The sequence below is a fragment of the Ursus americanus genome, chromosome 26 (assembly GCF_024610735.1).
Source record: "Ursus americanus isolate L20-20 chromosome 26, mUrsAme1.1.p, whole genome shotgun sequence".
NCBI classification, from domain to species: Eukaryota; Metazoa; Chordata; class Mammalia; order Carnivora; family Ursidae; genus Ursus; species Ursus americanus.
Window position 1 is genome coordinate 8236074 of NC_142152.1, and position 24831 is coordinate 8260904.

Genomic DNA, 24831 nt, shown 5'->3' on the forward strand with positions numbered 1-24831 from the left:
TAGGCAAAAGTTTGCGTATCAGAAATGACAATTTTATGCCCGTTACAATTTATTTTAGAGATTAAGGGCTACCTGGCTAGTCCAGAGATGGAAGAACATGTGACTTAACTTTGAGGTCATCAGTTTGAGCCCCGCATTAGGAGTAGAGATTACTTAAATAAATAAAACTTAAAAAAAAGAAATTAAATTTAAAGCATACTTTAAAAAACATATATGTAATATCAAGGGGAAAATATATCAAAGTCATAATTGAAATGAGGGGTTTGAGGCAGATAAAATTTCACTGTTCAAAACATCATAAAAACATAAACAAGTACATGCTATCCTTCATTATCCTTAAATAGAAGGAAAACTAAACCAAATAATTATCATCTGTTTATTCGTCTATGTTAATATTGGAAAGTTTTTGTCCTATAATTAAAGGAGCACACAGGAGAGAACCTCAGTTCTTTTTATAAAGCCTGTGATCGAGGCACTAGGGAGGAGCTTTTCTGCAGACAGGAACCATGGTGGCAGTAAAGCATCTCTTTACCTTCTTTACTAGCAAATCTTCTGTATGTATAGGAGTCAGGGACATGGGTAAACATTGGTGCTTTTACCCACAAAATAATTCCAACTAAAACTCTGTCATTGTTCTTGCAGAGCTCCGAATATTCATAGTTTTTCATAATCCCAAATATTCCAGTTTTCACTTGTTCCTGAAATTTATAATCCTGATTATCAGTATTCAACATTTATCTTTCTACTTTATTTACATTAAAGATAATTAAATTTTCAAGATTTTAATACCAGACATAGAACATGGTTATGAGATGCCAGGAATGAGTTTTTGTTAGTAATCTTTAACTGCAAATGTAATAGTCTGATTATTCCACGATGAGTTAAGTGAGAAGCCTATGATTTCAAAAAATCACAAATTCCAAGGACTGTGCTTGTTGACTCTTGATTCCTACTATTCCAAATGGGAAGTTTGACACTTATAAACAATGAATTTCATTTAAATATACTCTTTTCCCATCCTATGTTGAATATTGTAAAGGCTCAAGATAAAAATTTGTTAAGATTGAGAGATGCTTTCTCCAAATGTACTTTTTTTTTTAAGTTTTTATTTAGATTTCAGTTAGTTAACATACGGTGTAATGTTAGTTTCAGGTTTACAATGTAGTGATTTCATACATCAACTAGAGCTGATTTTGAACAAGTGGACTCTTCAATCCCCATCACCTAATTAACCCATCCCCCCACCCACCTTCCCTCTGGTAGCCATCAGTTTGTTCTCTATAGTTAAGAGACTGTTTCTTGGTTTGCATCCCACACTCTTTTTTCCCCCTTTGTTCATTTGTTTTGTTTCTTAAATTGCACATATGAGTGAAATCATATGATATTTGTCTTTCTCTAACTTATTTTGCTTTGCATAATACTCTCTAGCTCCATCTACATCATTGCAAATGTCAAGATTTCATTTTTTGATTGCTGAGTAATATTCCAGTGTGTGTGTGTGTGTGTGTGTGTGTGTGTGTACACCACATTGTCTTTATCCATTCATGAGTTGATGGACTTTTGGGCTCTTTCCATAATTTGGCTGTTGTTGATAATGCTGCTATAAACATAGGGGCACATGTATCCCATCAAAGTATATTTTTGTATTCTTTAGATAAATACCTAGTAGCGCAATTGCTGGATCATAGGGCAGTTCTATTTTTAACTTTTTGAGGAAACTTCATACTGTTTAGCATAGTGGCTGCACCAGTTTGTATTCCCACCAACAGTGCAAGAGATTTCTTCTTTCTCCACGTCTTCATCAATACCTGTTGTGTCTTGTGTTGTTGATTTTAGTCATCCAAATGTACTCTTGAAGTACTATCTGCAAGAAAGTCAAAGATTTTATTTTAGTAATATGTTTTAAGCCTTTTGTAGAGATACTGATAAAAATTCATATTCTGGAAAGATAAAAATGGCAACAAAAACACTAAATGGCAGGTAAATAGCATATGTTTTAAATTGACATTATAATTCAGAAGGGTGTATTATTGTTTTAATCTTTCACTATATAAAAATGTATCAGAACTATTTTTTTTAATGAATTACTATTTGATATCTGTGCTAGCCAGAGGTCAACTTATAAACACTCTCTTTGGACACATAGGAATTCCTTTCCCCTGTCCCCTTTGAAGTGGGCCACATGGGTTGCTTCTGCCAATAAAATATGAGCTTTTCAGAGCAAAAGCTTTCATGGCTGTGTGTAAGATTCTCTATATTTTCTTCCTCCTGGCTCAGTAATCATGGAAGCAATTGAAGTGGGGTCTCCACCAGACTGGGTCCCTAAGTGACTATGATGAGTAGTACTTCCCTTCCTGACCTACATTAGACAGATAGTGTTTGCAAGCAATAAGCCTCTGTTAGATTAAGCCACTGAAATTTAGGTATTATTCATTACTGCTGCTGAAATGAGCCTATCCTGATTGATACAATGCTTTTTTCAATAGAATTAAGTTGTAAGACACTTTATTACAGTGAATATTACAGAATAGTAAATGATTTATTTATTTACAGATGTGTTTTTAACCTGCTGGTAGTCTCTTATTTTGTCATTTGACTTTCCATAAATATTTTAAGATTTTATTTTATTTTTTTTTAATTTTTATATTTTAAAAAATATTTTTTATTTATTTTGTTTGAGCCAGAGTGAGAGAGAGAGAGAGAGCATGAGGGGGCAGAGGGAGAGAGGGAATGAGAAGCAGGCTCTCCACTGAGCAGGGAGCCTGATGCAGGCTCAATCCCACCACCCTGGGATTATGACTTGAGCCAAAGGCAGACACTTAACCAACTGAGCCACCCAGGCATCCTATTTTAAGATTTTAAAGTGATCTCACACCCAGCGCAGGGCCTGAACATACAAATCCGAGGTCAAGAGTCACGTGCTCTAACTGAGGCAGTCATGTGCCCTGTTTTGACTTTCCACAAATTTATGTTAATTGAATAAGAACCATTTGTGTTTGTAAATCAACATGTGTGATTCTTCTGATGAATGTTGAACATTCATCAAGTTTAACTGCTGTAGATCTGTGAGCTACTTTATAAATTGCTACTGAAAATAATTGAAAACGTAGTAAATGTGCTTTCATTAATACTAACACTGTGATATAATTTCAGAGCACTTCACAATTTCAAAGCACATCATCTCATTTGATTCATAACTACAATCCTGGGAGATAATCAGGGCAAGTTTAATTACCATCACATCCATTTTACAGGTGGGGAAGCTGCTGCAAAGCCATTTGCTTTAGGCCATATGGCCTACAGGCAGCAGAATTAGGATGTCACCTTCTGGCTGATCTTTCATCTATTTGTTTTGTTTATCCTATCCTCTCCTTAGGATCAGTTATATGTCCAGCCTTTGGGTTGTGGGGGGTGGGGAGGAGGGAAAGGAATTTTCATTTACTTTTTTTATTCCTAAACATTTCTGTCAGAGATATAAAATTATTCAAAGCAGATAAATGCATTACATTCACAGTTTTTGTGTCTAGGAATTGTCCATATCAACTAGGTTATCCAGTTTGTTGGCATATAATTGTTCATAGTTTTTAGTTAATTGCATCTTTTTTTGTCAGATTTGTCAGTGTTGCTAAGTTTTTCAAAGTACCATTTGTTTTTATTGATTCTCCTTTTGTTGTTGTTTTCTCTTTCATTTATGTTCATTCTAGTCTGTGGTTGGGCGGGGGGGGGGGCTGGTGGGGGGGGTTGGTGAGAGAATTCACCAAGTCAGACCAAAAGAGATAAAAGTTTATTGAATACACTGCAAGGGAGCATCGGGCAGGACAACAAGGAAGAGGCTGTCTGTGAGGAGGCAGTGGTGAGGGGCCACAGTCATAGTGCGGAGTGATGGTGTATGGGGATGTATAGAATTTTCCCTTTTTTGGTAATCTTAGGAATTGTAATTGGTCAGTTGTAATTGGTCAGTTAGGGCCTATGGCTGTTTCGAAGTGGGTTGCTTAATGAATTTGTTTGCATTTAGTTCTGTGGTGGTCACTTTTTTGCTTTGCTCAGGTTTCCATTGCTCAAGGCTGTTGTTTAAAAGCAGCCTCTACATTCTCTGTATCCCATAAGTTTTGTGTGTTATATTTTCATTTTCATTCATCATTAAGTATTTTCTAATTTCCCTTTGGATATCTCCTTTGACCCATTGCTTAAGTTTATATTGTTTAATTTCCACTTTCCTTCTTTTATTGATTTCTAGCTTCATTCCATTGTGGTCAGAGAGGATGCTTTGTATGATTTCAGTTTTTGTAAAATTTGTTGAGACTAATGTAGGCTATGGCCTAGCATATATGCACTGTCCTTGAGAGTGTTCCATGTGCATTAAAAAATTATGTATAGTCTCTCCTTTTCCTGCCAGGCTTTAGGCGGTCTATTGTATGTCTCAACTGTAATTTTTTCCCTCAGGTAGAGATGAGTGCCTTATCTCAGTCCTTCAGGTAACCCTCAGACAGGATAGAGCAGACAAACACAATAATTTGCTTATAATGTCTGCTCTGCTCCCTCTGGAACCAGGAACCATGGCTCCACACAGAGAGGGTGAGCTGCTGAGTGGGGAGAGTGTGGGGCAAGGGCAAGTAAACACGCCACAAAGCTTTCCTACTGTTTTTAAGTTGCCTTTTTCTTGATTCAGCTGTAAACCTTTAGCTATTTTCCAGAGTTCTGACAAAGTTGGATCTGGCAGTTTTAGCTTGTTTTAAGTGTTTCTGTGGAGGGATGGAAGCTTGGAACTGCCTTCTCCACCATTTTCCTCATGTTCTGGCTTATCATTCACTTTATAATTCATTTATATTTCTTTGACTACCATTACGTAATTACTTTCTAGGTGGTCTTAATCATGTTTCTGTTACCCCGTCTTGGTAGGGCAGTATCTGTTATCTTGGAGAAATTGAAACTTCTCTGAGCCTTAACTTGCTTTTTATAAATTGAGGATACTCTCCTTTCCTCCCCTTTCCTCCCTTATTGGGTTCTTACAAAGAGCAAAGAAGAAATTGAACATGAAATTATCTTTGTAAAGTTAACCTAAATTGTGTAATCTGTTGATGTGGAACCGTATCAATGGCTTATTTTCTTTTGTCATTGAAGTATGAATCATCAAAAACCATCAAGTAGAAATAAGTTAACCTGTGAATCTATTCTCTGTTCAACATATTTTGTCAGCAAATTATGGTTACTGCAGAACATGCATATTTTTTGGATCACTGCAGACTAAAATGCTTGCCCTTGAGCAGAGAAAGAACAGGAAGCAAACTAAGGGAAAACTCACATCCCTAAACTTCTTTCAGTCTTCTGTAATCAAATCTGAGTTTAAACATTGCCAGTTATCTAGAGTATTAAAGCATAAATTGATTAAAATCCTGTGTAGTTTTCTGCATTTTAGACATCATTCTTAATCTTCTGTTTTCTTTATACTTGTATAAATTTCCATTTTCTTGACACAAGACCCAAAGACACTCTGTCAATCACTTGAAAGTATTATCCTTCTAGAGGAAAACACAGTAGGATTGAGGAGATGGACTGTTGACATATTTGTACTGTCTGATTATTGTTGTTATTGTTGCTTTTTGTTATTTAAAAGACTCCTTATCTGCAAATTAAGAGCATGATGTACCTTTTGGAAAAAAGCTTGACCTTACATTACTTTTCTACTTAGTGTACAGTCTATTAAAATGCAGCAGTGTTAAACATCTTTATTACATAATTATAATAATACTTTAATGTTTGATGCTTCATGGTCTTAATTGTTTTATATAATGTTGTTATGTAGAAATACAGAATTATTCCATAGACCTATATTACTATATTCAGTCCCTGAATATTTCTAATGTATGTTAAGTGATTTGCCATCCTCTTGAAGAATTCCCCTCATGCATTCATGTATTATAGCTAATTAAGTGTTTGAGTTTTATATATATCCACTGTAACACATTGACAGATATTTCAGTGGACTCCATTATACGGAAGTCCATTATATTGATTTGAGCATACTGCGCTATTTTAAAAATATTAAATGTGAGTGCTAAAGCTAAACTAAAGTTTCTTGTTTAGGTAGTATCTGAAGTGTTTGCCCAAATTAGCCATCATATAGCCATTTTTTAAGTTTGCAGGATATATTCATTAATACCAGCATAAAAGCTGATTTTCTCCTGGTTCCTTAAGAATTACACAATTCCATAAAAATTACAAAGCTACAAATTGTCCAAGTTCTGGTAAGCCAGACACTTCAGTTTTCGTTTCTAGAACTAATAATTTTCTGTGAGAAATTATCTCTGGTTTTCTGGCTAGTACTGGGAACCATTTATTGTCTTAACTATTCATAGAAAAATAAATAAGGAAGACTCCTGAGTGTTCATGTAAAACATAGCTATTAAGAAGTATTAAATCTTTGTTCACTGTGGGGAAATAAATGTTTAGAAAATTCTTACTGTAAACATGATTGTAACAGTTTCCCAAAGCCAATAAAATAAGTATTTGGTCAGCTAATGAAAAATTCAGTCAGTGCAATTAAGTAGCTAATGCGAAGACATGAATCAGAGTTTCAAAGCTACTGAGTACCACTTACTATCATCACGTAGGCTCAAGTGCTTTCACTCATCAAATCTCAGCAGTGTACTTCTCTTGTTCAAGGTAAACTTCATTAGGAGTAAGGATATTTCCAAAACTTTGGCCTCCTACTGTGTTCAGAAATGTTTTTTTGAAACACAGGTAGCACTTTTATTTTTAAAAATCCATCTTCTGAGTCTATAATGTTACAGAAAACTTAATGTGTAAGGTAGTAGTCAGGTACTTTGACCTCTGTTTAGAGCTCTTTGCCAAGAAAAAGATAGTGGATCTTTATATGACGAAATTCTATCAATAAGTATATTCCTTATTTTTATTTGGAATAAATTTGAATATGAAATGGGTTTCTTCTAAGGAACACTTTACAATATGGGCCCAGACCCAAGGTTAAATGAACCTTTGGTCATTCTTCTCTGTAACCACAAGGCAAGAACGGCATAGGCCGTTGAGGCACGTTCTAATACTCCTTTGTAAGCTTGTGCATTATCCTTAATAAATCAAGATCACATGAATATTTTTAGTGTTTTATTATATTGTGACAGTATATGACATTTTATACACAAAGTAATTGGAAATTTAAAAAAATATATGAATTGTTTAATTTTTTCTGAGTACAGCTGAAGAAAATTATACAACTGAGCAAATTGGAGCCACTCACCAGTCACTTTGCACATACCCATTGCTGGCTTCTTTCTCTCTTTTCCCAGTGGCTTTCCCAGATCATCACTATTTTAAATCTCACTCCCACTTGCCCTCTTTCACATTTAGCAGCTAATCTTTCAGCCTAATACACAGAGGAAATATGGGTATGAACTCTCTTCAAAGCCATAGCCTAACTATAAACTTACTTTTGTAGCCACTGCTAACTCCTGTCTCTCCTTAGAGGCAGGGGGACCTATCCTGCATCTGCGGCTAATCCTGCTTCAACCCTGGGATATCACATCAACAAATTGGTCTCCACCGCTCTTTCAGATCTTCTCTTCTGCACGGAAACTTTAATTTACCACATGGACATGCTCAAATTTCTGTCTTGAAATATGTTCATCACTTTGTCAATCCTGAATCTTCCTCTGACTAGTACCCTTTGTACCATATTCACACTCAAACTATTGAAAGAAGTTTTATGCTTGCTATCTCTGTCTCCACTCCTTATTTCTGATTAATTCCCTAAACGTAATACAACTTGACTTTATTTAGAATCTAATTTTGCTCATTCACCATTGACTTCCCAATTACAAAATTTGGTGGGGTTCTTGCATTCTTTATCTTATTTTACCTCTAATTTCTCAAACTGTATTTCCTTTGCTTCGTGACATGACTGCCTTTTAGTTTTCTTTCATCCTCTCTGAATTCTCCTTTTAAATCTTTTTTGGCTAACTCTTCTTCCTCTCTTAATAAAGTTGTTATTGTACAAGGTTCTTCATTGATCTTTTAGTCTCAGTCAGTATTGAGTACCTACTATGTGCTAGGCTCTGTCATAGGCACTTCTTTTACATTGTTCCTGATAATTTATAACAACTTGTAACTTTCCAGAGTCCACCAGTAAGGGGTAGTCATGATTTAATACCAAATCTGTTTGATTCTAAAGCTATATTACAGTAGTTTTCAAACTTTTAAAAAATTAACATATAATGTATTCATGGGGTACAGGTCTGTGATCGTCAGTCTTAAACAACACCCAGTGCTCACCACAACGCATACCCTCCCAATGTCCATCACCCATCCTTCTATCCCCCCTCCACCCTCCTCTCCAGCAATCCTCAGTTTTCAGACTTTTTAAAAAAACAGAATAGTTTTTAAAAATCTTACTTAGGACCTCAAAATGTAAAACAGATGAAAGCAGAACTACTCTGTTACAGTGGAGGTGACAGATCCAGCTTGGCTCTCTTCCCCATTCTGCCCTCGATGATGCCCTAAAGGCACCTACTCAGAACCTAAGGACTCTGGGAAGTTCTCTTTTAAAAGTACAGTGATTTATATTAAGTTGCAAGACTGTATTAATTTTCCTTGTTTTAAACTCAGATTTTCAACTTGACCCTGGACATTTCTTTCTTTCTACCTGTGTGTCTGACAAGTACCTAATTTTTGTTTTAATATCCCCAATGGAACTTAGCTTCTTTGTGAAACCTCTTCTAACTGTGTATATCCTGCTGTGCTGAAACTTCCTAGCCCAGCCAAACTTGGGAGTTGTTAAAGATTTCCTCTTGCTTCAATCTCACATATAATTAGACAATTAAGGTCCTTAGTGTCATAGCCCCTAGAGGTGCTCATAGTCATTTACTTTGCTTCCTTTTCACCCTCTCTTCCTTCCAATCTATCTTTCATATGAAGATTTCTTTTCTTTTTTCTTTTTAAAGATTTTATTTATTTATTTGTCAGAGAGAGAAGAGAGTGTACAAGCAAGGGGAGTGGCAGGCAGAGGGAGAAGCAGGCTCCCTTGTGGGACTTGATCCCAGGACTCTGGGATCATGACCTGAGCCAAAGGCTGATGCTTAACTGACTGAGCCACCCAGGCATCCCTTGTACAAAGATTTCTAAAATTCAGGTCAGATTGCGTTACCTACTAACATTTTCATGGGTGCCCATTATCTATTTTAAAAAATACTCAAGGTATATGAAGTCCCTTCAAATTTGACACTCAGAATACACCATGTTCTCTCAGGCGTCTAGCCATTGTATACTCTTCTCCTTTCTAGAGTACCATCTTTGCCTCTTGATCTGCATGGCAAGTTATCATTCTTCCTTCATAGATCAACTTGTATCTTTTGCAAACCTCCTTTCTTGAGGCTTCTGGTTCTTTTAAAAATTGCTCATTTTCATGTCTTTCTTTCCTTTGAGCTCCTTAGGAACAAAGACTATTTTCTCATTTAACACCTAGGATAATACTGGTACATAGTAAGTTTTCAAGATTTATTCATATTCATTGAATAGGTGAATCCTTTCCAAGAAGATAAAAATGTTTAAAACAGTGATCTAGTATCAGCTGCTTTATCTGTTAATGAGGCAGTGGGATAAGATGGTTTTAAATGTTCCTTTCCAGTTTTAGGATTCTGCATTATTTCCCTTACTGTACTATCTGTGCTGTCTTTTTTCACTATTCTCATTTATTTTATAAAACATTTAAAAATTTATTTTCATAAACCACATGTAGGATTGATTAATCTTAAGTGTATCTTAAAATGATGGGCTCTTATCCCCTTGGTATTTATATAATTCCAATTAAAATTTTTCCCCTGTCTTTTGTTCCATAATACCTTAGTTTTTACAAATGGAAGCCAATTAGGGACAAAATATATCAGGAATAATCTTAGTTTGGATTTTGCTTCTTTTTCACTTTTTGTCGACACATACCCAAAGTATAATGTAGGGATGAGAAAACTGTGCCTTATTTTATTTACTTTGGAATGACAGGTGGAAATAGACTTTTTTCCCCAAAAGGTAAAATTCAAGAAAAGAGTAGGGTTCTTTTCTTTCTTTTAACTTTTTAAGGTAATAAAATAAGAAATCTAGGTTTACCATAAGGAATTTTTATAATATTGAAGCATTTCTGTACACTTTAACTGTTAAAAGTTCTGATTTTCAAAATAAGTCATATGTAACTGATTAGAATGTGTTTTTACTTAAAATATTATACCAGCATGTGCAGAGTTATAACACATTGCCAAAAAATGTAGTCTGGAAGCAAAACAGAAAACTGAAAATAATGCTATAATTTTTTAAGTAAGAGGAAAATATTTTCTTTACACATGAAGGTTTTGGTCCAAATGGTATTTAACCAACTAACTGACTAGTCTATTAAGGCATTCTATTCTAGAAAAGCTTCATTTTTGGTAAAACTGATTGCATTAGCATATTACTTATGCTAATGGGCATGGGTTATTTTTTCCCCAAAGTGATGCTGTGATTTAGCTTTTGGAAGAAAGTGCAAGTTTTCTGTGGGCTTAAGTATTAAAAATGCTTCTTAAAAACTTCAGATTGTTATGCATTAAATCAGGACTCTTGGAACTTTTTCAGATTTTACTGCTCATAGTCACTTGTCCTGTGAGTAGATATTTTATGAACCTGTTTTTACTTGCTAGAAAATTGAATTTTCCATAATTAAGAGAAAACATCAGTTATTTTATCCACTTGACTTTGTCTTTGCTTGTTATTGTTTGCTTTAGAGATTTATCTAAGTTATTGACATGATTCAGATTCCAGTGTATGAAATAGAGCTTTTGAGAAGGTGCTTTGAATGGAAAAATAAATATCTTACAAAAGATCGTGCTTTGGGTGTGTTTAGTTCTGTTTGAATTTCTTGTTTTTCTTTGCATTCATAGCTATATTCCATTATATTATGTATCCTTAAGGATAAAATTGGTTAACGCTGAGAGGTTAGGTTATGAGACAGAGGATGTTAATCTCAAACAGTTTTCAAATATGCCTATTCAACAGAACATATGTATGTACTAAATAGTCATTTTACACTATACATTATATCCCATCTCTCTGTTGTTGTTATAGCATCTTCTGATTTCCAGGAAACCTTCTCATCTTCCTCAGGGACAGATTTGCAGTCTGTCTTTCATTCAATCCTGTGCTATTCTTTCCTCTGCAGCTTCATAATTTGTGGTGATAACTCTTTTTTCTAATATCCTCTGTATTTTTATTTGCCCTCTGTTATCATGGCCATTCTTTAGGCCTGTATCTTAACTAACCAGAATTTTTATTTAATTAAAAAAATTGTATACTTTCTGTTTACAAGTTAGGATGATTTTTAAAAAAGTGATTGCTGTTTAGTGAGTAGATATTTATCTTGCTATCAAGAAACTTACCTGACAGGGAACTTGTAACTATAAATAGCCACAGCGCTTAGAGATAAAGTGCATGCAGATTAGGAGGAGCAAAGAAGTAATTCTACCTGGGCAATCCAGAGGAGGTAGAATCTAAGAAAACTGTTAAATATTTCAAACAAAGAGAAGTACAGAGAGTAATATTATTATTACATGTGTAATGTATATTAAATATTATAATTTTGTCACCCAAAATGAACAAATGTTATTTTCAAAAGTCTGCAGTTTAAATCTCTCCTTTTTTGAACAAAACAAAGGCCTAGAATGCTTATTAGCCTTAGACTTCCCCTTCTGTTTTCTATGTTGTTATTGTTAGCAGTTTGTGGCAGTAGTAGTGGTAGTGGTGGTGTTTTTGTCTTGTCATCTTTGTTCCTTATAGCTGGCTCTTCCCATTGACGTTTAATTTTCTTCTTGTTGCAGTATCCTTAGTGGTTCTTTCCATTGTTCTTCTTTTTAGCTCTAAATTCTTCATGTTTTCCTCACATAATCTTTTACTCACTAATTTTTCTCCATCTATCGATAACTAGCTGCTTAACCTGTGCATTGAGACTTTTATTCTAAGAATTGCTGTTTGATTTTTTTTTTAAAGAAATGCTTGTTCTTTTCATGTTGTTGATTTCTTGTCTTATGGCATCTGTTTCTTTACTCATCTTCTCTAACATGAAATACGTTTCTTCAGTTTCTCGTATCTGGGTATGGTAGTCCTGCTATTGATTGTGTCTTCTGACTCTTATAAATGAGGCTTATTTCATTTTTTTTTAAAACTGTGTATCTCTTTTTAGTGGGTGTTGTAGTCCCATGAGCCTTGGATTGAGATTATTTGCTTTGGCCAAACTCCTCTTGGCTTCACTGGATCTTGACTTATTGCTATTCTTAATTTCTTGGGGATGGAATAGACTTGGGTATTGTGATTTTTTTTTATGTTTGATTCTTTTCTGTCCATGCCCCCAGACTTTGTTGTGACTGTTCCAGGCCAGTGAGCAGAATATTCGTACAAATTGTTTTGTAGATGGGATGACATTTTGTAGATCCAAGTTACATGCAGGGAGCGAAGCCCAGTTCTAGCTTCCTACATCTGACAGGATCGAGGCCTGTCTCCTGTCACCGTATGGCTATTGAGTCAGTGGTACCCAGCATCTTCGTGAACTTCAAGCTCTGCCTGTGCTCTGATTTTGAGTTCCTGTATTATTTCTGACACCTGAGAGTTTCTTTTCTTGCTTTTAAGCTTAGTTTATTTTATTATTTTTGTTTTGTTATTCCATATGTAACATTTCTGTGGGGCATAGTTAAGCTTTTCATGTTTTTGTTCAGAATTGAGGGGTTGACATTTGAACCATGGCTTTGGGAGACAGGCAATGGTGAGGGCATTCCAAGATAATGAAATAGCTTTAGCAAAGGTATGAAGTGAGTAGTTATGAGGCTTTCATAGAGAATAACTGAAAACCTCATGGTTACTTTGGCTTACATTCAGGGTACATGGAGACGATAAATGGGAAATACGTTTACAAAAGGTAGGTTGGAATCAAGTACAGTAGGCCTCGAATGGTAGGTTAAGGAACTTGGACCTTATTCTACCTACAGCAGGGATCCAATGAATGTTTAATTGTACGAGAGTGATGCAGAGCTTTGCCTTAGGAAGATTAGTTTGATAACCATGAATAGATTGGAATGGAGAGAACGTCCTGGCAGTAGGGAGACCAGGTAAGAGAGTATTAGCTGTAGGACATGGAAGAAGTAAAAAAGAGCTAAAATTAGGTAACAGTAGCAGCAATGAAGATGCTGTGAGAAGTAAATAGATGTTTGTAGAGAGATGCAGTGATGTAGATTTCTCATTGGTATGTAGGGGGAAGAGGATTCCAAGATGACCCTGTATGTTGAAACTATTAAGAGAATTTAAGAAATACAGACAGAGGGCTAGGTTTGTAAAGGAAGATGAGTTCAGTTATGAAAACATTAAATTTGTAGTGCCAGTGGGACACCCAAGTATGAAAGGCCACCCAAGCAGATAAAAATGCTGGGCTATAAGTAACAAAGAAGGGCAAAAGACCAGAAGATAAGATTTCCAGGTTTAGTAGAACAGAGGTAATTAATACATTTCCGAGATAGTCAAGAATAGAAGATGAGAAAAGCCAAGAAGAAAACTAGTAATTAGGAAGCAAGGGGAAAAAGAGAAATTTGAGGAATCCTGTGTGAAAGTGATAGGAGTGTGACCCAAATTATAGACATTGTTATAGAAGTCACAGGCTAAGAGCATTTTACAGCTGGAAGCTGTCTCCCGATTTAGAGAGGTAGAGGAGGATGTTGAGGATGAGGACAGGGCAATGGTCATCACTTAATGGTGATGAGAGGCAAAATACAGGATATGAGAGTAGAAATAATGTGGCAATTTAACTTTTGAAATAAAACTTACTAGAGTGTGGATAGTATTTGTGAAATCCAGATCTGTACACATATGTTTATGTTTTGTATATGTATATGTATGTATGTAAATTTTTCCCGTTTGCCTTTTAATATGAAGGTATTGGCATCCTTGGGTTATTTTTCTATTGCCCTGTGATAAAAGATTGACAAGCAGGACTACTCTTTACCTTTTGTCTAATTTAAAAAATAAAAACAAAACCTCCACTTGAATCTTTTTACTTAGGGTACAGCTAAAGGGGGAAGAGAGAAGGCAACACTATTATTGTTGAAGTAGATGTGGGAATGGACAGTAAGGTCAAAGAATTGGGAAAGGAGAGATACATATTAATTAGCAGAAGGTAAAACACTTTGAAAATTTGGGCTATGAAAGGCCTATTCCTTGTGAGAATGTTCTTTGTATTAATAGTATCAAAGAGAATACGTAGAGTGGTCAGGGATATATGCTTTATTGAATATCTGTTCTTTGCCAGATGTATTACATACATTTTCTTGCTTAATCTTCTAAAAATTACTATGAGGTATTACTGTCTCCCTTTTGCAGATGAGGAAATGAGGATTGAAAAATTAAAGCAATTTCCAAATCATAATGTTAGTAATTGTCCAAGGAGAGATTCAAACCCAAATGTATCTGTTTCCAAAATCTTTGTCTTTTCTACTAAACCATGATGTCCTTATATATTTATGTGGCGGGAAGAAAAGGGAGTGGTAGAGGAGAGAAGACTGAGGTTGTTTATATTTAATTTAGAGAGTTTGCACTAAGCAAAAAACCAAACCAATAGGGAGAGTTCTGCAAACTTGGGAGGGTGTTTAACTACCATTGGACAGGGAGAGGAATTGGATTTGGTTTCTATATCTAGGCTCTTACCTTAATATTAGCCACAGAAAGCACAGTATGTTTCATGCTGGTAAAGAAATAGAAATCTGCAGCATTATTATGGGGGGGAAATTCCAGATTATCAGGGCTTGGGCTAAGGTCTCCTTGACCACGTAACCAATTTCATCTGCCACTTTATTTTTGCTGCTTTAATAGGTCAGCTTTTTTTTAATATATAATAATTTTTTATTATGTTATATTAGTCACCATACAGTATATCCTTAGTTTTTGATGTAGTGTTCCATGATTCGTTATTTGCGTATAACACCCAGTGCACCATGCAATATGTGCCCTCCTTAATAGATCAGCTTTTTAACCACTCGTCAGTACTTAGGCTTGCTATTTAGATGTGTATTTGTTGAAAGGTTCTTTGCAAATAAATCTGATTTTACTGACTTCTCCCATTTTAAATTAATGTATTGACCTTGCTTGTAAACCAGTACAGAGAACAATATGAATGTAACATATTGCAGGGTTTTTGTTTTGTTTTGTTTTGTTTTGTTTTGTTTTGTTTTGTTTTAAGGGAGAGAGCTTGTGCGCATGGGGGTTATGGCGGGGAGGGGCAGAGGGAGAGAGAGAGAGACTCTTTTTTTCTTTTTTTTTTTTAAGATTTTATTTATTTACTCCACAGAGATAGAGACAGCCAGCGAGAGAGGGAACACAAGCAGGGGGAGTGGGAGAGGAAGAAGCAGGCTCATAGCGGAGGAGCCTGATGTGGGGCTCGATCCCATAACGCTGGGATGACGCCCTGAGCCGAAGGCAGACGCTTAACCGCTGTGCCACCCAGGTGCCCCGAGAGAGAGACTCTTAAGCAGGCTCCATGCCCATGGTGGGACTTGATTTCATGACCCTCAGATCATGACCTGAGCTGAAATCAAGAGTCTGATGTTTAACTGACTGAGCCACCCAGGCACCCAACAACATATTGCAATATTAAACATTTTAAGATGAATAATTATAATTAACATGAATTATTGCAAATGGAATAAAAGTTTTAATATTTTATGAAACCAAGGCCAACTAAGAATGGTTTGGTGTTTACATGCAGATTATTTACTGGATTAATGGCAGTTAAAGCTGTGACTTTGCTGTTTGCACTACTTTTTAAAAAAATATTTCATACCTAGAAAAAATACATGATACATATTTTACAAAGAGTAATAATAAAACAATTGCTGAATTGTTTCCATTCTCATTGTTTCTCCCTCCTCTACTCCTTCAAGTCCTGTATTTTGAATTCCACTCATTAACTTAGGAGATGGAACATAACCAAATGCTGTAGAAGCCCTCTCTGTGTGCATTTTTCTTCTCTTCATTGTGGTCCCACCCCACATCAGGGATTCAGTCACCCTGAACAGGCTGATTATCCTTTGCTTGCTTTTTTTTTTAGTTTGGTCATATCTATATATTCCATGTGTATTTTGTATTTCCAAATTTTATATAAATGGACCATGCTGTACCTATTTTCTGTAACTTTTTTGTTGTTGTTTTTACTCAGCATTGTTTGTGAGAGTCAGCAGTGTTGGTACATGCATGAAGCTCTATATCCTTTGTTTTCACTGCTGGACAGTATTTATTTGCCCATTCTCCTGTCAATGGACATTTGGATTATTTCTTTTGTTCTTTTGCTTTAAGAAACACTACTGCTATAAATACCATGAAGAGAGCCTTTGGAGCCCCTTGCTGGAGAAATCTAATAGATTTCCCATCTCTGTCTCTGGTATTATTACCTCTTCAAAATTATAAGAAGGAGTCAGGCACAAGTAGCAGGTTCCGACTCCTTTCCAAGCAGCTTACACCTTCCTTTTACCTCCTTTGCAAGTCTGCGGGAAGAGAGTGTATGAGGTATTGGTAGGGGATGGCCGTATTTGCATTTACACCTGAACACATACCCTTCACTTCAAAGTAGCTTAGCTTCTGTATTAGGATTGTCTAGAGAAACAGAACCAGTAAGAGAGAGATGGATGATAGATAGATAGATAGATAGACAGATAGATAAAGAGATTTATTATTGGGTATTGGCTCATGTGATTATGGAGGCTGAGAAGGCCCATGATTGCTGTCTGCAGGCTGGAGACCCAGGAAGGCCAGTGGTGTAGTTCAAAGGCCTGAGAGAGAATGAATGGTGTAGATGCCAGTCCCAAGTCTAGGTGCCAGTCTGGAGACCAAAGGGCAGGAGAATATCGATGTTCCAGCTCAGTTAGGCAGAGTGAATTCAATCTTTCTGCACATTTTTGTTTTTCTCAGGTCTTCAACAGATTGGATAATACCCACTAACCTTGGAGAGGTTCATCTGCTTTCCTCAGTTTACCAATTTAAATGCTTATCTCTTCCAGAAACCCTCACTGACACATACAGAAATGATTTACCAGATAATCTGGGCATTCTGTGGCTCACTCAACGTAATTTTATGTTTACACATAAAATTAACCACCATGGTTTCTGTTGTCATATCATTGTATGTTATTGTTCTCTAGGCCTTTGCCTTAGGCCCTTCTCTCTTTTCTCATTCTGTCCTCTCTCCCTAAATATTAGCATCTACCTGATGGTTTCAAATACCATCTAAATACTGATTATTCCCAAACTGTTACCTTCGTTCCAGAATTTTCTTCTTAGCACTTGGCCCATATTGCCACTCTGTATCTCTCTTCTATAATCACTTCAGACTTAAGTCCAAAATTAAATTCATGATCTTTCCGTTCTCTTCTCTCCCACCCTAGTTTGTTTCTTCTCCAGTTTTCCATCATCTCTGTGAGGGCATTTTCCCTGCTCCATAGGACTAGATGGCTGGAAGTTGCCTTTGCTTTTACTTTGTTCTCCCCTTCTCTTGCCCCCATAGCTACTCAGTTGTTGAGTTGTTTTTTTTTTTTTTTTAAGATTTATTTATTTATTTATTTATTTGACAGAGAGAGAGAGAGAGAGCACAAGCAGGGGGAGCGACAGGTAGAGGGAGAGGGAGAAGCAGGCTCCCCGCTGAGCAGAGATCTCGAGGCGGGGCTCATTCCCAGGACCCTGAGATCATGACCTGAGCTGAAGGTAGCCGCTTAACCAACTGAGCCACCCAGGCGCCCCTACTCAGTTGGTTTTTAAATGTCTTTTGAACCAGTACTTTTCTTTATTTCCTCTGCTGCCACCCTGATCCAGGTACCATGATCTTAAGCCTGGAATGGAGAAACTATGAGGGGTCTCTCAATAATTGACTCCTGCTTTTCTCCCATCCATTGTGTATCCAAAGTAGTTTACATTATCAGGTTCCTAACAGTAACTTTTCAGTGGCTTCCCATTGCCCTTTCAATAAAATTTGTAGTTCTTAACATTTCTTTTGAATACTTTCTGCCAACGTCTCCAGCCTCATCCTGAGCCACCTCTCCTCCATATTCTCAGTATGTGCTGTGGCTCCTTGCTGCTACATTCTTCCCTCCATGGGTTGCTGACTGACTCTTCCTCATCCTTTGGGTCTAAGCCATCCTTTGGGACTGTTATTTCCTTAGGAGACCTTTTCTAAACTTGTTCATGTTGGCTTCCTTTTAATCTACGCTGATAGAGCCCTGACTTTCTCTTTCATAATATTCATTATTTCACATCTTTTTTTCTCTGCTGAATTACAAGGTCCATTAGAACATGGAGGCTGCTCCCTGTTTTATTCTCAGAGTTGCTTCAATGCCTGGCACATAGTAGACACTCAGTAATTTTTTTTTTTTTTTAAGAAGGAATGCACTCCATACATATGAATTTCTGCATTTTGCCTGTCCCACCCTTGGGGAAAAATTACCATCCTGCCTTTATAAAGATACAGTGAAACTTCTGGCATACATCTGTTACTAACATGGAATTCACAGTAAAAAATTACATTAGACAAGCCAGAATGAGGCACTAGAATTTTTAGGAACTTAAAATCAGAAAATAGGATATTTATTTTTATGATCTCGATTTTATTTCCACCACAGAATTGGTGGCTTTTGTCCCTCCCTGGGATATACAAAATCTGTGTGTGGTTCGTTATTTTTATGACTCTGATTTGTTATTTTTAGATTTTTCATGAAACTTTGCCTTCTCTCCTCTGGTTATCTTGAATAAATTCATGAGTATCATAATGTTTTAAGAATCAGTAAGTAAAAACATTAATTATACCATTTTTCTGCTTACTCTCATTTAAACATATAAGAACAATACTGAAATTAGCCATGCATATTACAACTGAGATAGACATCTGACTTTGAGGAGTATATTTAAGATTTATTGTACCGTGTATTATCTATTTTCATGGCTTTAGTCAAGTTTATCTGATAGCACCTGATTCCTGAGATATTCTTGTATTTATCTGTATTATACAGATGGAGTGTATCCTTAGAGGTCTATCATTTGAGATATCCAGAACTACCAACTATACTGTTCGTAGAATATATTACACTTAAGTAGCTGTATCTTTTATGCATTCAATCATTTACACTCAAATCGAGGAAGTATTCCTTTCACTATGTAGTTACGTTAACTTTCGGTAACAGCTACCCTGTCCTAAAAATGCCTAGTGTGTTATTTGATAGCAATAAATTGCACACTTTACTTCAGTTATAATTCAGAAAGGCTTATCTGAGCAATCTGTATTCAGCTGTACACTTGGGCACCACATGTGGCTTTTAATTTCCAAATCTGAGCTTTGGTGTTGAGATGGTCTAAATGTCTGGAATAAATTGGTTACTAGATTCCCAAATATATTAATATAGATCTGAAAATAGCTTTCATAATTAGTTTATGCAAGTTGTGTTCTCACTTACAGGTTAGATAATGAAGAGTAATACCATGACTGTGGAAGTATGTGATATTTTGGTTGGCATTCATGAAGCCTTTGTTGGTATTTTATAACCAAACTGCCCATAGAATTATGGACAGTAGTTCCGACTTAAAGTGCTTTCCCCATTTATGTTGGAATATATGATTATCAGTTTCCCTCTGTAGACCATTTGTCTGTTATTCTGACAACATGATTGGGTTAGGACACCTGGGCACTAACCTCCGTTTTCAGAATGTTTCTGCTTTTTAGTGATAATTGAGCACACTGTTGCTGTGTTTTTAAATCTGTTGAGATACAGTTCACGTTGTTAATGTAAATCTTTTATAGCCTTAGCTGAATTTCTTACAATAGCTTTTGGTCTTGACAGCTGAGATCAGTTGGCTCATGTCTCTTAATGGCACTTAGATTTGAATTTTGTAGGTTGGGAGGCAGAACTACTAGGAACTGGTCTGTTTAATGCATGGTGGCTTTAAATTCAGGCTTAAAAATGGGCCCACTTAAAAAAGAAAGTCTTAATCTCTAGAGTTCACTCTAAAGAAACACTATGGAGTTAAAAACTTGGACTTTTTGTTTTTTTAACCATCCATTGGTCCTGGTAATTTGAGGTGAAGGAAATGAATATGAACTTCATTTCATCTCAATTTGAATTCCAAGATTCTTTGTTTCTCTAGAGCCAAAGTTTTTCAGGGGTTTTCATGAGGAGGTTATGACTGGAGGGGAAGAGTGCTGCCTGTTGGTCTTGAGTGACAACCCCTGCCCTCTGCCCCTAGCTGAGAACTCAACGCATTGTTGAATAGCACTAAAATGAGCTGAGTCCAAGACTTTAGCCAGATGGTCAATATAGGCTTTTAAAGGAAGGGAAATAGTAAAAGAGTAATCTCAGAGGAACTCTCTTATGTTAAAGAACTGAGAAGACGAAGTCTTTCTAAAGCTAAGTGTAAATTATACCACCTTCTTTGGGAGCAAAAGCTGCTAAATGTAACAGAAGAAAATGACAGTGTAGGAAATCAAAGTTCAGGAACAAACTTTCAAGTGTGGTTTTGGAATGCTTAATCCTCTCTTACTCCTCTCTCAGGATCCATTGCCTCTTTTCCTCCCCCTCCTCCAAAGTCTGTTTGAAAGGGATTTTGATGGGTAATGGCAAAGCAAGGCAACTTTAGACAGAGTATAAATTAGGCACAAGATGCCCTTTGTACAGGAATTATCTTAGACATGCTTTTGAAAACATACTTTTTTTTTAAGTTTTATTAAGAAAATAATCAAAGGTATGATTCTTAAAGCTTTGAGTTTAGTCTGCTTTCAGTAAAAATAAGGCATAGATACCAAAATAAGCAAACCTTTTTTTTTTTTCTTTCCTGGTTTCTGCTTATAAGATTTACAGGTATTTAAAATAAACCCATGAAAAACAGAAATACTGTCCTGGGATTGGCTAAATAGTCAGAGCTATTACCTCCAGGCTTCAAAATCCAACTGAGTTTGACTTTTGGAAATAAATTTGGCTAAGACTTCTTCCTCATTCTGTTCTATAAAGGTGTACATGAAATGATACTGACCTTTGCCAGAAACCCCAAGAATCCTATTCAGTGATGTACTTGTAATGGTCATGAAAGAATTAAAACAACACAGATGTGGATTAATGTGAAAAAGTAGGCAAAATGCTAAATTCTCATTGTGTGGTTTCAGTGTGGCAGATCCTTTAAAATACTTTGGTGTACCACAGTAATTAAAGGGTTTAAGAACAGTAAGTTAAAATACCTAGAAAATAAAAGCCTACAACTGAGTAACAAGAATGAACTATGTTTTATTTTTTAAAATTGGAATTAATGTAGGTTGCCATGGTGAAAATAGATTGAAATATTTAACAGTAACTGTTTTGTGCAGCCCCAGAGATCAAAAACAGTAATGTAAATAAGCAGGTCTTTAAAGAATATACTCACAGACATGTTTAATGTAAATGATTGCTGGAAGGGAAATGTATTTTCTTCAGTGCTATGCAAAGAAATTTTAATTGACTTGATTTTGGCAGTAAGAATCTACAACTTAGCATTAATAACTAAAATTTTTAAATATTTGCTCATTGCTCTGGATTATGACTGTTCAAGAATTACTATTTTCAAACACTAATTAATCATTTTAAATAAACTTTTTTTACACATTTATGGCATCAATGAGTATGACTGTTTATTACATTTTACCTATAAAAAGTTGAACTGTTTTATATACTCTTTATGGAAACAGTGCACAGTCATAAATTAAAAGATGCAACTGTTTTGGATATTTTACTGGTGGTCCTGTGTTTTCCTGCCAGCAGTGCAGCTGTTTCAGGTTTCCCAGGATAACATATAAAAAGCTGTATGTACACTGCAAGTTTATGCTTGAATTGCCAAGCCAGGGATGGTATGACTCAACTTTCCCAGAAGCAAGTTGTACCAAAATGTGATGAATCAAAACAACTAGTTGCATCGTGGTTTCTATTACAGCTATGAAAACCAATTCTGTTCATGATAGTTGGCTTCTTAAGGTTGACAGACATTCTGCTGTGGTACCTGATTTTTGCCAGGAGTGAACAGCCATTGGAGCTAAGACTGTGCTTTTCTTTTGAAGGTCTGAGGAAAGGAAAAAGGATAATACAATGGTATCTAGTGTATGGATAACATTTACCTGGAAACTTATATTAGGAGTGGAATGTTTCATTTCTAAGATACCTGTAAAAATATTACTAAATATTATTTATTTGTGTGATAGTTATTGAGTTCTCAGTGAAATCATTTTATCCTGTTCCGGGTTGATTTTTAGACGTCTGAGATGACTTATTTAACTTACATCATTTCTCATGCGTCATAATCCTAACAGTGGACATTTTATTGTGTCCTGGGATGTAATAAGCAGATACTTTTTCTGGCCATGTGGTAGATTTGGTGAATCCCTGTTTAAGTCCCATGGGACCTAAGGTTCTATCAAGAGTTTGACAAAGAAAGTGGGATGCATCCCACCAAGGTTTATAAGATGGGATGTAGGGAGAAAATATTAGAACTTTTGTTGAAATATTTTTATCTCTTCCTTTAAATATTTATATATATTTTATAGTATGCTTCTATATATTATATAATTATATACAATATATATACAATATATACAATATAACTATGAATAACAATAGGTATAATAAGTATACAAATTTTGGAGATGCATGCTTACATATTTTTACTGCTATATTATCAAAAGTTTGTAGGGGGTAGGGGCGCCTGGATGGCACAGCGGTTAAGCGTCTGCCTTCGGCTCAGGGCGTGATCCCGGCGTTCTGGGATCGAGCCCCACATCAGGCTCTTCCACTATGAGCCTGCTTCTTCCTCTCCCACTCCCCCTGCTTGTGTTCCCTCTCTCGCTGACTGTCTCTATCTCTGTGGAATAAATAAATAAAATCTTTAAAAAAAAAAAAAAGTTTGTAGGGGCGCCTGGGTGGCTTAGCCAGTTAAGTGTCCAACTCTTGACCTTAGCTCAGGTCTTGATCTCGGGGTCGTGAGTTTGAGCCCTGCATTGGGCTCCACACTGGGCATGGAGCCTACTTAAAAAAAAAAAAAGTTTGTAGATCATTGTTCAATAAATATTAATTTCCTTTCTCCTTCCATTTTTCCCTTTTACCCTTGGCAGAGAAGCAAAGAATTGAGTTAACACCTTGATTTGTGGTGGTGTGAATAAATTATAGCCAATTCCAGGAGCTTATCCTGTGTCTTACTTTGACCACTTTTTCTATCTGGCCTCTTATATTGCTATATATTTTTTAATCACACAACCTTATTAAACATGGATACAAATGAAAAACAGACTGGTTATTATGTTAGAAATAATAAGTTGCTCATGTATCAAGACTTTGACACACAGGAAGTTTGAATGAATGAGTAGAAAAGTTTCCAAGTTATTAAAATGTTCTGGTACCTGATTTATTTCATTTGCCATAACCGTAATTCTAAGGCGGATGAAGCTCCTTTACTTCCTGAGGCCTGAAGAAACAATGTGGTTTCTTAAACTAGGCATTAAAGCAAGGCTGGAAATACTTGTTTTCCAACAGTGCTGTTAGTCATGCTAACAAGTTAACCTTCTTTGGCTAGGATTGCCCCATATTTTAGCCCCTTTTATTTACCTTTATCAAGGTAGAAAGTTTTAAGTGCTAAATAATATATGTGTGATTGAAGAAAAATGGTGTATGTTACACTGTCTTTAGAGATCAGTTCAAAAGACTCTTCTGTATTTACTAATTGGGACATTCTGTTGAACTCAGGCTGTCAGAGATTTCTTGGGCATGTAATTTTCTAAGGTTTCACTTCCTGTATAGGAGGAGACAATATATTTTTGTAATGCTGAAGTAAATTTGAAGTAACTAGTATATTCTGTCCTCTCCCCCTCCATTTAAGTATTATTTCAGAATATATTTATGTAAAATATTGAATATTTATGTAAAAATATTAATAATACAATAGTATTATGATACTGTGCATATATTTATTAAGAGTATGCCAGGAGGACAATAACAGTTAGGTACCCAAACAACAGCCAACAAAACAAGTAAGTACTGAAAATTAGGAATAGTGAACATTTTAATAGCAAGTATTATTTTTGAAACCTCTTTGGGAGCTGTTTTTAGATCTTAATGTAATTTGCTTTATAATTTAGTTTAACAATTAAACTCATTTAGGCACTCTATATAGTTGGTATGTTTCTTTTTAAAAGGTAATAATGCATTTATAAAGTCTGAACATTTCAGTCTCAGAATTCCCCTTTACAACGTGAATCAGTTTTATTATTGCTTTTAAAAATGTTACCAATTTATATATGCTTTCTATATCAATGCTATACTTTTTGTTTTGTTTTAGGTATTTAAACCATGTCAGAGCTGCCTCTCCACAGGACCTTGCTGGAGGCTATACTTCTTCTCTTGCTTGTCACAGAGCGCTACAGGATGCATTCAGTGGGCTTTTCTGGCAGCCCAGTTAACCTTTATTTCTCCTTTAGAGCCAAACCAGGGAGCTAGCAAAAGTAAAGCAGAGTGTAAAAGTATAGCCATATGCAGCTGCCCAACAACGGTACTATCACTAGCAGCTGTGTTAAAGTATTTATAAGAGAAAATTTCAGAACTAAGCTGAGTAATATAGTGGATAAATATATGTGAAAAAGATTTATTTTTTACTTATATTTTTCTGAGCAGGATTGAAGCTGTAAACTTCATCCGATGGAAGATATGAATAATTCACCTATGTATGCTTGAGGTTGACAGACTTGTAAAAATCTTTTTAAAAATAAAGCTAGACTTTATATAA

The 24831-nt window shown here is 35.7% G+C and overlaps 1 protein-coding gene across 2 annotated transcripts in view; it reads left to right on the plus strand.

Annotated features, from left to right (window-relative positions):
* The window catches only part of MNAT1 (MNAT1 component of CDK activating kinase), a 199507-nt gene extending 174676 nt beyond the window's left edge, over nt 1-24831 (plus strand). Inside the window, exon 9 of one of the 2 annotated variants that reach the window (XR_015721772.1) lies at nt 24388-24517. Coding sequence is in view for 1 of the 2 variants with exons in the window: in XM_045810491.2 (XP_045666447.1) it covers nt 24388-24508 (121 nt within the window). In the remaining variant the exon portion in view is untranslated. Of the gene's footprint in view, nt 1-24387 lie in introns of both variants that reach the window. The other variant, XM_045810491.2, reaches the window with a different exon arrangement.